This window comes from Haliaeetus leucocephalus, unplaced genomic scaffold, assembly GCF_000737465.1.
Source record: "Haliaeetus leucocephalus isolate CR32 unplaced genomic scaffold, Haliaeetus_leucocephalus-4.0 Scaffold306, whole genome shotgun sequence".
NCBI lineage: Eukaryota > Metazoa > Chordata > Aves > Accipitriformes > Accipitridae > Haliaeetus > Haliaeetus leucocephalus.
In genome coordinates, this window is record NW_010972742.1 from 10297975 (window position 1) to 10310020 (window position 12046).

A 12046-nucleotide genomic window follows, 5' to 3' on the forward strand; every position below is an offset into this window, starting at 1 on the left:
GGCCGGGCCGGGTCCCGTCCCGTCCCGTCTCCTCACCTGCCGCCGCCGCCGCGCTCGGAGCCGCCCAGGCCAGGGTCAAAAGTCAACCCCGCGGGGCGGGGACGAAGGTCACGAAAGGAAGACGACGACGCCCACCGAGAGGCGAACGGCAGACCCCGCCCACGCCTCGGGCTCCTCGCTGCTGATTGGCGGGCAAGTCCCCACCCCGCGCCGAATGGCCCGCGTCCTTCACAGGTTACGATAGGGATTGGCCGGTGCCTTTCGGCCAATGGGAGCGGGCGGTGTTGGCGTGTGCGGAGGCCAACACCGGTGGGGCGCGGCGGAGCTCGGCGGGGTGGCCGCCGGCGCGGTCCCGGCTTCGCCGAGCCTTCAGGAGGCCGCGGGTTCCCGGCATGGGGCTGCTGACCGAGCTGGCCCGCGGGCTGGTGCGGGGCGCCGACCGCATGTCCCCGTTCACCAGCAAGCGCGGCCCCCGGAGCTACAACAGAGGCCGAGGGGCCAAGAAGCTGGGCGTGCTCACCTCCAGCAAGAAGTTCATCCTCATCAAGGAGATGGTGCCCGAGTTCGTCGTCCCCGACCTGGAGGGCTTCAAGCTCAAGCCCTACGTCTCGTACCGTGCCCCCGAGGGCTCCGAGCTGCCTATGACAGCCAAGCAGCTCTTCACCGAGGTGGTGGCTCCCCGCATCGAGAAGGACGTGAAGGAGGGCACTTTTGACCCCAACAACTTGGAGAAGTACGGCTTCGAGCCGACACAGGAGGGCAAGCTCTTCCAGCTCTTCCCCAAGAACTACGTGCGGTAGGGAGCAAACAGCAGGGCTCCCAGGGCCACGCATCACCACTGTGTGAGATGCGGCCTGCGCCAGCAAACGCGGGACGGTTTCTGTCGCTGGCAATGAAAAGCAAATCCTTCCATTTACGTCTTTCTGCAATGTTTGATTTAAATTGCCGTAGGGAAATTGGCGGTTAATTGCCCACTCGTGACTAAGGAAAGTGTTACTTGTATCTTGCACCGCGCTTGTAGCCGTGTGGTGTAAGCCTGCAGGCACCCTGCTCTTGAGAAGAACTGATTGACCAGGCGCAGCTAATTATCAGGAGGCAGTTTCTCTCCGGGTCGCTAAAACATCATTCCTTCCTTCTGGGAAGGAATTCCTGTCATTTGGGAACAAAGGAGGGCATGTCTTACCTCCTTGGGAGACTCTGGAGTCTCCCGGCTGCGGAGAGCAGGCCACTGCAAGCCGAACAGCGTCCCCTCATCAGAGCACTACCGCCACGTGCACGGACCTGCAGCCGCAGTCAAAGAGGGAACCCGCTGACAGATTTACCCCCAACCCCAGTGAAGTGTTCCGCTAAACCGGGAGTGAGACTGCCAACGGGCAAAACCAAGTCCATACCCTGAACTCTCCGAGAACTGTAGCTTGTGTTGAATGCCACAATTTCTCCAGACTTCCCCAAGCCTTAAAGCTACTTTCTTTCAGAGTAAGTCAAAATACAGTTAATAGGTACATTTAACATCTGTTCCTTAGTGCAGCTGCTTGAAGTGACAAGGTAACTGTTTAAATTGGATTGTTATTTTTGGACACATTCCTAGAAGAGCAGTGTCTTGCTGTTCATCAAATTAAATGGATACAAGTGACACTTCCGTAGATGGTCCTGTGCAACTGTTTAAAGTAGAAACTGCTAAATTCCAAATGTTGTAAGTCGTTGGAAATAAAATGTTTTCTCTGACACACAAGTGCCATGGTTTTTGAGAAAATAATTCTTCTGCCTGACAGTCGTGTCTGCAGAGCGTAGCCCTCCCAAGAGGCACTTGGGGGGGGGGGGGGGAAGAGTTCTGTGAGGTTTTCTAAATACAAAGAACCACGAAGCTTAAGAATTAGAGAATTAAATTGCAACAAAAGTGTTCACTTTTGGAGAAAGGAAGCATGTTTACTGTGTTTTCTGTAAGCATCCAGTCTGTAATGAAGACTGACAGATAAACCCTTAAAGTGTTGTTAAAAAAGACATATTTTCAGGGCTGGGTAGGGCTGTGATGGCAGGGAGGGGATGCTGCACTGGCCTCCGCTCCTTAGTGTTGCAGCCCCATGTAACCACAAATGGAAGAGGAGCTGTTAGCACACTGGCACCGAGGGTGTGAGAGTCACATCTGTAGGGCGGGTGAGGGAAGGTGCAGTTTTTCCGATTAATTAAGCCTGACCGGCATTCTTCACTTATTTTTCAGCTCATCAGAATAATGGTTATACGCAAGCAGTTGTTTTCTGCCTTCAGCTCTGGACACTGTTGCTGTCAGGGCAGAGGTGGTGCTTCACCCCTTCCTTTCAGAGGTGTCACATTCTTAGGCTCCACCTCATGCTTTCCAGAAAGGACAACTCCTTGCAGTCAGTTGGAGGGGGGTGGAGGACAGGTGAATGCAAGGCTGGAGAGCAGGAGATCCTGTACCCTTTGATGCCAATACCAGCTTGGTCTTGAACAAGTCACCTGCCTTACCTTCCTTACATGAAGGCAGATTATAATAAGAGACTCCTCATTTCTCAGGGCAAAGCAAGGACTAGCATAATGCATAAATCGAGTGCCCCAATCTGGTCATGTTCTGTGACACCACTCCAGCTTCACTGACCTCAGGCTGTTTCCTCTTAATCTCACACGGAAATAAAAAAAAGCATTACAGCCTTTTAAGACAGAGTCACAGTCAAAAGCCACGTTGCTACAGGGATACACCTTTGGTGTTCTTACCGAGGCGTGAGGGAACTGGATTGTCTACTCTGACTCCCAAAGAACATTCAACACCACCACCAAACACCCTCAAAAAGATGGAGCCATCACAGGACAAGGCAGAAGGTCCTCACAAGGATTAACTGTGAAGGACTTCTTAAAATCAAAATGAGCAAGAAAGATAAATCACTTATATTGATTTTATTTTAGAAACATCCAAAAATAGGGTGGTTTGTTTTTTTTAACAAAAGCTCTGGTTCACAATACTAATCTTCATGTAACAGTGCTCAAGAAAGTTTTCTAAAATACACATTCACCCTTGAAAAAGGAGTTTCAAAGCAGTAAAATTCTTACCTGCTGTACCTCGTTTTAGATGCAGCACTGTTACAGATAGATAGATACCTGTTGCTGGTGTTTCTTTCCCTCCAGACAACTAATTCTTTAGGACCCTCAAAGAGAAACCATGCAAGCTAGAAGTTTAAGCTGGTTTTTTGTTTCTAGGAAGATAATAGAGAAAGTGTTCCAGAAACGGTCTTTTGCTGATATTTCACAGTGAAAAAAGAAAGCTAATGGAGCAACCATGAGAAATTCTGCAGCCATTCCTGGAGGTAGTTAGGGCAATGTTGTTAAGATTTTGGTTTCTGTACTTACTTATTTTGAACTTAAAAGATGTCAGGAAACACTGCTTATGCTTTTTGGATGTTTTGATCTTAAAGCTGTTCACCTTTACAAATCTGAAAGATCTTGACTTTGGACCTAAATGTACATCTCGCTATGGAGAGCAGAAAACATGAGTCTGATACCAAGAGGCTATGGGGCGTGGTTAAGTGTGGCACTAAAACAGAGCAGGGCTTGCTACACAATTTATGCTAAACCAGGTTGTGCTTAGCTTGGAGAGTGATAAAGGGAGATTGCAACCAGGTGATGAGTCTGATGTAAAACTAGGCTGTGCAGGTACACAATAATCCTTCCAAGGCCCTGCTCAGAACAAAGCTTCCTGTCGCTGAACTGCTGTCTGTCATACCAGCCAGTCTGGATTTCCTTCTAATAAAGAATTTCTCCCTACTAAAGATGACTATAAGCACATTGCACTGTCAGTATCTGCACTGTCTTTGAGCATCTTCTCAAGGTACTTACTAGTTTACAGCTCACACAGCAAGCTACACACACAGCTAAGCCCCTGCTCATGGGCTTTTCTGAGACATTCAGGGAAACCTCTGACCACACGCTGTGTTTGTCTACATGTAGCAGCGCAGACAATTTTGGTTTGTGATGGAAGGAGAACGGGCTTAACAGACCAATTGTACAAATGCAAACCAGCCTTGAAGGGATTCAAATATAAGGTACAAACAAGCAGCCTTTGAGAGGAAGGCTGTCCTACTTTGAACGTGTACATTAAGGGAAAACTAAATAAACGTGTCTGTGCTTGACCACACACCTCAAAGCAAAGGCTTTCCTCAGCGCTGAAAATACAATACCAGTAATCCCATCAGTATTGGCCTTAAAAGACTCAGAAGCTCAACAATAAAACTGGAAAAGCAACAGAAATTAGACAGGGCATAAGCTCAGATGTCGCTCTCAGTCCAGGAGTTTTCCTACCCCTCTCCCTTGGGACTGGTCAATGCAAACTTTCAACTGTTCTTTCAGATGGAGATCTAGTACTTGGCATCTCCAAAGGCGTCACCAGGCTCATCTCCCACTTCCAGACATGGAGAATATTGTCATAGAAAGAACAAGTTGCTACAATGCTCATTTCTTTCGGGCTGTCTAGAGACCTGGTTGAATCACCGCTTCTGTCCAGGCCCATTCCGTTGGGTCTCTTAGCTCCTGAGTCAGAACCCCTGTTTGACTCAGGATCTCCCCCTCGGTCAGGACCCCCAGCCAAATCTAAACTCCCCTTTAAATCAGGGCCCCTAACCAGGTCAGGATCCCCAGACAGCTTAGGACCCCCCTCTGCTTTGAGCGGCAAGGCAGGGCCTTCAATCTCCTCATCTAGTATGACATCAAAAGTAGCTGTAGGAGACTCATATATTATCTTCAGGTTTTGGACCTGCAAATTCAGTCTCTCGTCACCTTCCTCTGACCTTCCCACAAGCTCCTCCAAAGACAGCCACGCAGCAGCAGAGTCCTGTGTTGCAGTCAAGGAATCCCTCGGACAGAGCCTTGACCAGTCAGCCCCGTAGGCCAAGGAATTGTGCAAGACATAGGATGACAGGATGATACATTCCTCCATGTTTTCCGCTTTAAAAAAAAAAAAAGAAAAAAAAAAGAAAAAAAAAAAAGAAATGAGCAGAAATCAAGTTGTGAAATGGTTTGTTGCAGACTGATCAGAAGCCATTCTGGCATTGGCTATGTCCTACAGGAAGAGTTCCCTGGTTATTGCCACCTTCACAACATGGTTAAGCATTCTAGGAGAAATGAGGTACTGCCTCTCCTGGCAATTTTTCAGCCACCTCTCATTAGCTTTGATTTTCCACAGTTCGGTAAGCAGACAGGAGAAGAGGGTTTAGTGGGCATGAGGTGTAAGAGCCTCGTTATTCAAAATACCTAAAAAGGGTCAAGAAAGACAAGACAGATCACAGCAATCCCCACTGAGCCATAAATACAGCTGGTGAGATTGCCAGACCAGGTTCTGGTTATAAATAAATTACAGATGTGTTCTTCCCATGAGCCTTCAGAGTCAAATGCTTACTCTGATATTAAATGGACATCAAGTTCCTCCCTTCCCTACACAGGAGAAATGTTACCCTCATTTCACAAGCTGTGGGTCTGCCCAAGGCCTGGAGAAACCCAGGAAGGCAACCATTTTATGCAAGATTGTATTTGTAATGTAAATGCAAACAGCTTTTAATCATGTAAATACCTTCTGATTCACATGGGGAGCTTGTTCATGTTACTCTAGATTAACCGGACTGCACAGCACTTCCTTTCTGAGGCAATAACCAATTCATCACAGGTCAGTAACTTCTGCTGACAGTAAAGCACCACCTGACACTCAGAAGAACCTCTTTGAACCATCAAGATGAATACAAACCAGAATGGTCATGTCAACAGGTAATGCCTTCACACCAAAACAGGCTTTCTTCCCATGAAGAGAAGTTACGAGAGATTTACACATAAATAATGACAGCGCCTTTGCACAACCTATCAGGCCAAGAGTGAGGATAAGCCTGGGAAAGCTGGCAGAGTTACCTCAAGTTGGAATAAAAGTCTACGGCTATTAACAACATCTAGATCTTTCTAGCTAGCTCAGAGCTGGAGTTCCCCCATTAATCTGGAGGTAGGAAAGGAGAGCAGCAGAGGAACACAAGAACATCTCTGTTCCTCTGAACACTCACCTATGCTTCCGCGGCAGTCAAGAATTTTGAATCCACTCTGCATGCAGGCTGCTAACAGCACAAAATCATAGGTTGGGTGCCACTTCAACCTCCAAACTCCACCTTCAACGTGGGTGTCTGCCAGCGGCTGCTTTATGTTCCTGGTGTCCCACAACAGCACATGCTCGTCATAGCTGGAGACATATTACAAATAAATATGCAGGCAAGCAGCAAAGCTGATTCAGTGCAACAAGTACAGAAGAAAATTTGGAAAGATCACATGCTCTTCACCACACTGAATGTCTGAAGAGACTGCACCTTGAGCAGCAGTAGCAGCACATTCAAAATAACAGAGGAGGCTGGTCACACTAGTGAAGAGCAGCTAGAAGGGATTTACCTGCCAGTAGCCAGAAGATTCTCGCGGTGGGGACTGCACTGAATGCTGCACACTCCCATTGAGTGTCTGCAAAAGAGGAACATACAGCAGAGGGAAGAGACAGCAATGTATGATTTGAGAAGGGATTCTTCCTTGAATTTCAAGGATTTAGGGTCCACATTACTGCATCAAGGTGTCTCAGGAAAGGAGAGTAAGGTAAACTCAAATTTTAGTCCAGTGAAACACACAAGCAGAGTTCCATCTACACAGTCCAACAGCCTTTCCAGGGCAAAACTTCTACTCACACAGTCTCTTAGCACAAATACTTCCTAGTAATATTTGCACCATAAACTGCTGTTCAGAGCCTGTACGAATTTCAGCAAAACAACTTCATTCCCAGGAGACTTTATTCCCAACATTAATATTTCCATAGCAATAATCCCCAGTGTATTTTAAGGTTACATATAAAATTTCACTGGAGAGCTGTGTATATTGTTTTCATCATATTCTAAAAGATAGGTTATGCCATCAGAAAAAAGAGATTACTTCAAATGAGTGAACAGTGGAGAACAAAGTATTTCCTAAAAAACATTCCATAATAAGATATCCAAATTTAACACACACACAAATTCCCAAAATAGAAGTGTAAATCAGGATCCTTCTTTTAGAAAGAAGCTACCACCATCTTCATGGTGGAAGTGAGCAGTTGGTTTATTATGTTGAAGGACATGAAGAAGAAAGTTTCAACCTGAAGTTGTTCTGATGAAAAAAACTAACAGATGTCTCCATTTCCCAAGGGAGGCAGAAACAGGACTCCACTGTCACTGCACATTTCTGAATTCCATGGCTTGGGAAGGGACACTGTAGCACCATATGTTCATACACAATAGCTGTAGGGTCCAGCTGCAGACACAGCTTGCTTACCTCCTGCTGGTGAAGACAGGAGTCTCTGGACTACACCTGGTGTCCCAGCCCTTCAGCAGGCTGTCGTCTCCTCCTGCACAAAGACAAAACATTGTTACCCTAAGCACCATCCAAATGACCGCTGCAGGGCACTGAGGCAACACAGTTAACACCAGGCTGATGCTTTTCAGCCGTAGGATCTCACAGCATTTAACGGACATGCCAAACATTTGAGGCTCACAGTACTCATCACCACAGAAGAGAGATACATTAACAATACCCTCACTTTGCCAAGCAAAAAAAATTAGAAGATAAAAAGACTGGACTCTAGAAGCTCTCTGGCTCTCTTCTGCACACTGCAAGAGATTATAATCTTTTTTAGCAATAGCCAGCTGAACTACAGTTTAAAAGGCACAGCTTCTCCTAATTAACTCTAACCACTTCCCACAATCAAGAAGCCTTTTCCCCCTAACAGAGGCCCCAACTCTTTCAAGAGGTGTGATGCAAGCAGCATACCCAACCCTGGAAAGTAAAATCCCAAGGAACACATATCCCTAACAAGGTCCCCCCTCCCCAACACCCCCAGATGAGATTCCCAGGCCTTACAGACCTGAATACACAATATCAGTATCCCAGTAATTAAAAGCAGCAATCCAGGCCTCAAATTTGTGAGCTTCCCACTGGTTCAGGACATGCACAGAAGGAGCAGATTCATCTATGGAGAAAAGATTCAGCTTCCCCTCTGAATCGCTGCTGATTACTCTCAAAGGACATCCACTATGGTGGAATACAGAGAAAACATTAGAAATTACTGAAACTTGTGTCCTAAGAAGTTGTTACAGTAAAAAATGGCAGCCAAAGCATAGACAGATAACGTAACATAATACTATATATGTTTGATTCAACTAAACATTGATAGAAACTGGTAGTACAGTGGAAGGAATGCACACATTTATACAGTTCTTTTCAGCTTCAGCCCATCCCATCTTAAAATCATCTACATCAATGATCCCCATTCCCTGATCTCACAGGGGGAGCAAACCGCTCACACTCACGTGAAAGAAAACCAGCCTTGGGTCTTTCTTTCTCCTACATGCAGAACGTGCCTTCTCACATGCTTGATATTACATCAATAAACAAATTCCATGTGAAGTCAGATTTTTTTCTACTCCAAGTCAGACTGACAAGGACCTCTTAGAGTCTCTTTGCTCTTCCAGAGTATGAAGAAATTCCCCGCTATCACTGACATCTGAAGTGCTGGCTGATCCTGACCTTTCCTGCTGTCTTCCTGTGGCACAGTACAGTTGCAGTTTCTGGACACAATGTACTTGGAGCACTGGCAAAAGTTCTACAGCTCACAGTCCACAGATTTTCTGACATTCCCTGACATGAACTAGGTACTTTCTGTTTGGTTATCTGCAATTGTAGGTACTGATTTGGTGGCTCGGGGCTTCTTTCCATTTCTACACTGTATGCTAGTTACTTAACCATACTGAATCTCCCAAATTTCCACAGAAGAGATATGGGGTCACCCCCTTCCTACAGAGTTGTGAAGGCTGCACATTCAGCTTCTACATGGCGTTATTTATCTCTCAAGTGACAACAGTGACAGGCTTTAAAGGGACTTTACGTCATGGCAATGATCATTTATCTTTAAAGGCAGAGACAAGGGGAAGAAGGAATGTAAGGAAGAAGAAAGTAGAACAAGGAATTCTACTTATTCATTAAACAGCATGCACTGAAACAGCTTTAATTAGCAAAAGCTACTAAATATTTGCCCTACAGCATTAAGCATATGACTGCCTGATCCCCTCAGTTTCCACTCTCACACCAAAGGCACCACTTTCTGTTTTGTACTTAACTTACAGAAAATATATAACCTACCTCTTTCAAGGTACAGGTAATTCATGTTATTTCATGCAGTAATGCCATTTGTGAAATCAAATGTATGAGCATTTGAGAGAGGAAGGAGCCACTTCCAAACCAATTCTCTCCCGTTTCTCACTAACCCACCTTTAAACTTCCTACAAGTGCTATTATTAGCAGTTCTTAAGCAGAAATTCACACTAAAATTTCAGCCATTCTAAAAGCAGAGTTGGAACCAGTGGATCCATCTGCATCCCATTCTGATCTTTCCTTTTAGCAAGGGGAACAGAAGACATGTCCCTGGCTCACCTGCCGCCATTCACCATAGCACAACCTCAGATTTGTTGTTGGTTTAGTCTCTGTTACAGTGGCCACAGTATGTCTTCTTGTTCCCCTGTCACCCTTGCTCTGGAAATAGTAACTTCTAGAGAAGGTGCAGGGAGACAACTGGGACCAAGAAAGTCTTAAGTTACTTCACAAAAAGCCGCCAAATGTTCATTCATCAAAGTCCTCAGCTTATGCCTGGAAGCTGTCACACGCACAATGACCTCCAGTACCAGCCTTTATCTCTCCATCCTCACCATTGCTCTCGTCCTGTGGACCAGTCTAAAGACAAGGCCAGACGCTGTGCACCGAGATCAACCCGGAAGCATGGCTCCAACATGCAGCTGTTCTTCTACTAGAAAGAAAAGGTGTGGGTTAAGACTGGGGAGAGAGCAGGTATACAACAACACTTTTACCACTTACTCCTACAGCAGGTGTTTCCCAGAGACTGATGAGCATATTAGGGTCCCACACTACAGAAGAGATGAAACATCCCACAGCAACATACAATTGCTTAGTACTAGCTGAAGGGCAAACATATGCATACACAGGATTGTCACGCTTCTGCCACCCATCTCCCACTAAATCCACCTTAAACTTCACTTCCTCTCACCAGGTGATGAAGTGCAGAAAAAGTTATGACCTAATTGTTGAATTCCCTTACAGACTGGCTTCTGCTTTCTTTGCTTTGTGGGAATGGTTCTACTGAATACACCCTTCTCTCACCAAAGGAAAGAAACCTCTCTCCAGAAGTCTTCCCTGTTTTTAACAACTTTGCATCTTCTGCTGTCTTTACCAGTTAGTCCATATTTATTCTCAAGTGACAGTTTCCAGGGTTTGCTTCTGGTCCCCTCATGCCTCTCATCTCCCACACTCTGCAGGTGGGTAAAGCCCAGCCAGTTTCTCTGGTGCCATGAACAAATTTGTGGGATTTATGAGAAACGTTATCAGAGGACAAAAGAAAAAGTGTTTAAAAAGCCAGGTATACTGAGAAAGCCAGGAAAACCATACAGCTTTCCTACATGTCTCTGAACACTGCTAATAATCCAGAGATGTATTAAATCTGGGTTAAACACAGCTTCAACAGCAGCAGGTGTTACAGCCACCTACCTCGCTGCCAGTCAGGTGGCAAAACTCCACGGCGCCTGTTGAGTTTGCAATGCCAACCATGGGATGTTCTGCAACAGGAATGTGGCACCTAAAAGATCAAGTTAAACAAGTCTTCAATGCCCACCTTTCTTGTATTTAAGGAGGAGAGCAAAGTCATAACTTTTATTCCAGGACGCACAAGGAGAAGGTACTCGACCAAAAAAATCTTATGAAGAAAACCTAAGGCTCCTCGAGTTCCCAAAAACCTGCCTGGAGGGGATTGTGTATAGGGGAAATCTACTATATATTATTAAATAAACAAAAGATGTCCACAGTCACTGACAAATATTCATAAATAACCAGAAAAGCATAACAGAAATGAGCACAGCCTTTGCGCACTGGAACAAACTGGAGGATGCTTCCCTCCAAGAAGCATGGGGCAGTTTAGTTAGTAAATATTACTGTTGCTGCCATACCAACAGCTAAAACAGGATCCCAGAGGGGCAGACCACACTATTGTGAGCTCCAAGCCTCGACAGGCCAGCATTACCATTTGATGTCCAGGATGGCAGCAGTGTCAATCCTCTGGATTTCCGTCAGTGGGATGTAAGGTTGCTCCTCATTGTAGTGATATAGGTAGAGGCGCCCAGTCCGGTCACAAGCCCCATTGCTTCCTCGGGAGTCAGTCTACACCAAAAATTGGAAAGAAAAGAGTAGGCTTAGCAGCGATGCTACCTCCCCCAGACCTCTCCCCACCCGAGATCTTGCCGGGAGCGGCCGGCAGCAGCAGGGCAGACGGCTCCGGCTTCGAGAGGCCCTCCCTTGAGGGATTCAAGCTGCCACAGCTCCCTCAGAGGCAGCCACGCTCACCGGCGGGGCCCACTCAGCCCCACACGGTGGCTGCGGCCACCTCAAGCCAACCCAGCTGCGACGAGGCACGGCCCCACAGCGTGGGGACTGACAGGACCGGGTCCGGGCGCAGGGCTGAGGCGGCCGGGGGGGGCACCCGAGGCGGCGCTGAGGCGACCGGTGGCGGCTGAGCTGGCCCGCGAAGGGCAGGAAGCCACCCCCGGGCCCGACTGAGGCGGCCGAGGAGACCACCGGGCCCGGGCGAGGTGGCCCGCGAAGGGCGGGAAAGACCCGCCGGGCCCGGCCGCGGTGGCTGAGGCGGCCGGAAGGGGGGGGGGGGAAGGGAGCCCCCCTGCGGGGCCGGGGGGGCGGGCTCACCGCGGCGGGCGGTCGGAGGTGGTAGGTGCCGCAGGCCAGGATGCTGTGCCAGCCCTCCACCGGGCACCACTCTACTGCGTCCGCGCTGAACTCCGTGTCCACCACCTGCAGCGTCCGCGTCCGGCACGGCGCCGCCATCTCAGGGCGGGCTCATCCTGCGCGGGGCGGCGGGACGGCTCCGGGGACGCCGCGCCGCCGCGCAGCGGAACCGCCGCGCGTCTGCTTCCCGGTCAGG

At 47.7% G+C, this 12046-nt stretch overlaps 3 protein-coding genes across 3 annotated transcripts in view; 1 reads left to right on the forward strand and 2 right to left on the reverse strand.

Moving 5' to 3' along the window:
• Window positions 1-46, reverse strand: part of PNPLA7 (patatin-like phospholipase domain containing 7) — a 130184-nt gene extending 130138 nt beyond the window's left edge. Inside the window, exon 1 of the mRNA XM_010571048.1 lies at window positions 37-46. The gene's annotated coding sequence lies outside the window, so the exon portion shown is untranslated. The remainder of the gene's footprint in view (window positions 1-36) is intronic.
• Window positions 47-342: 296 nt separating this feature from the next.
• Window positions 343-1669, forward strand: MRPL41 (mitochondrial ribosomal protein L41). Its single transcript, XM_010571051.1, has one exon. It carries the CDS (start codon window positions 393-395, stop codon window positions 798-800), a length of 408 nt encoding a protein of 135 aa, XP_010569353.1. The 5' UTR covers window positions 343-392; the 3' UTR covers window positions 801-1669.
• A 1696-nt stretch (window positions 1670-3365) lies between these two features.
• Window positions 3366-11980, reverse strand: DPH7 (diphthamide biosynthesis 7). Its single transcript, XM_010571052.1, has 9 exons — window positions 11812-11980; window positions 11135-11271; window positions 10606-10693; window positions 9753-9847; window positions 7916-8082; window positions 7327-7399; window positions 6424-6489; window positions 6048-6220; window positions 3366-4950 (listed from the first exon to the last, which is right to left on the reverse strand). The coding sequence occupies exons 1-9, from the start codon at window positions 11947-11949 to the stop codon at window positions 4328-4330; spliced, it is 1560 nt and encodes a 519-aa protein (XP_010569354.1). The 5' UTR covers window positions 11950-11980; the 3' UTR covers window positions 3366-4327.
• Window positions 11981-12046: the final 66 nt, after the last annotated feature.

Bases quoted from the DNA above. Each gene is read 5' to 3' on its own strand.
- DPH7 (XM_010571052.1), bottom strand. From the start codon at position 11,949: ATGGCGGCGCCGTGCCGGACGCGGACGCTGCAGGTGGTGGACACGGAG. The intron at 9,848-10,605 runs GTAGGTGGCTGT...TCTTTCTAGTAG, and splicing joins GCCACCTGACTGGCAGCGAG to AAGAACAGCTGCATGTTGGA. The intron at 8,083-9,752 runs GTGAGGATGGAG...ATTCCACCATAG, and splicing joins TCCACAGGACGAGAGCAATG to TGGATGTCCTTTGAGAGTAA.
- MRPL41 (XM_010571051.1), top strand. From the start codon at position 393: ATGGGGCTGCTGACCGAGCTGGCCCGCGGGCTGGTGCGGGGCGCCGAC.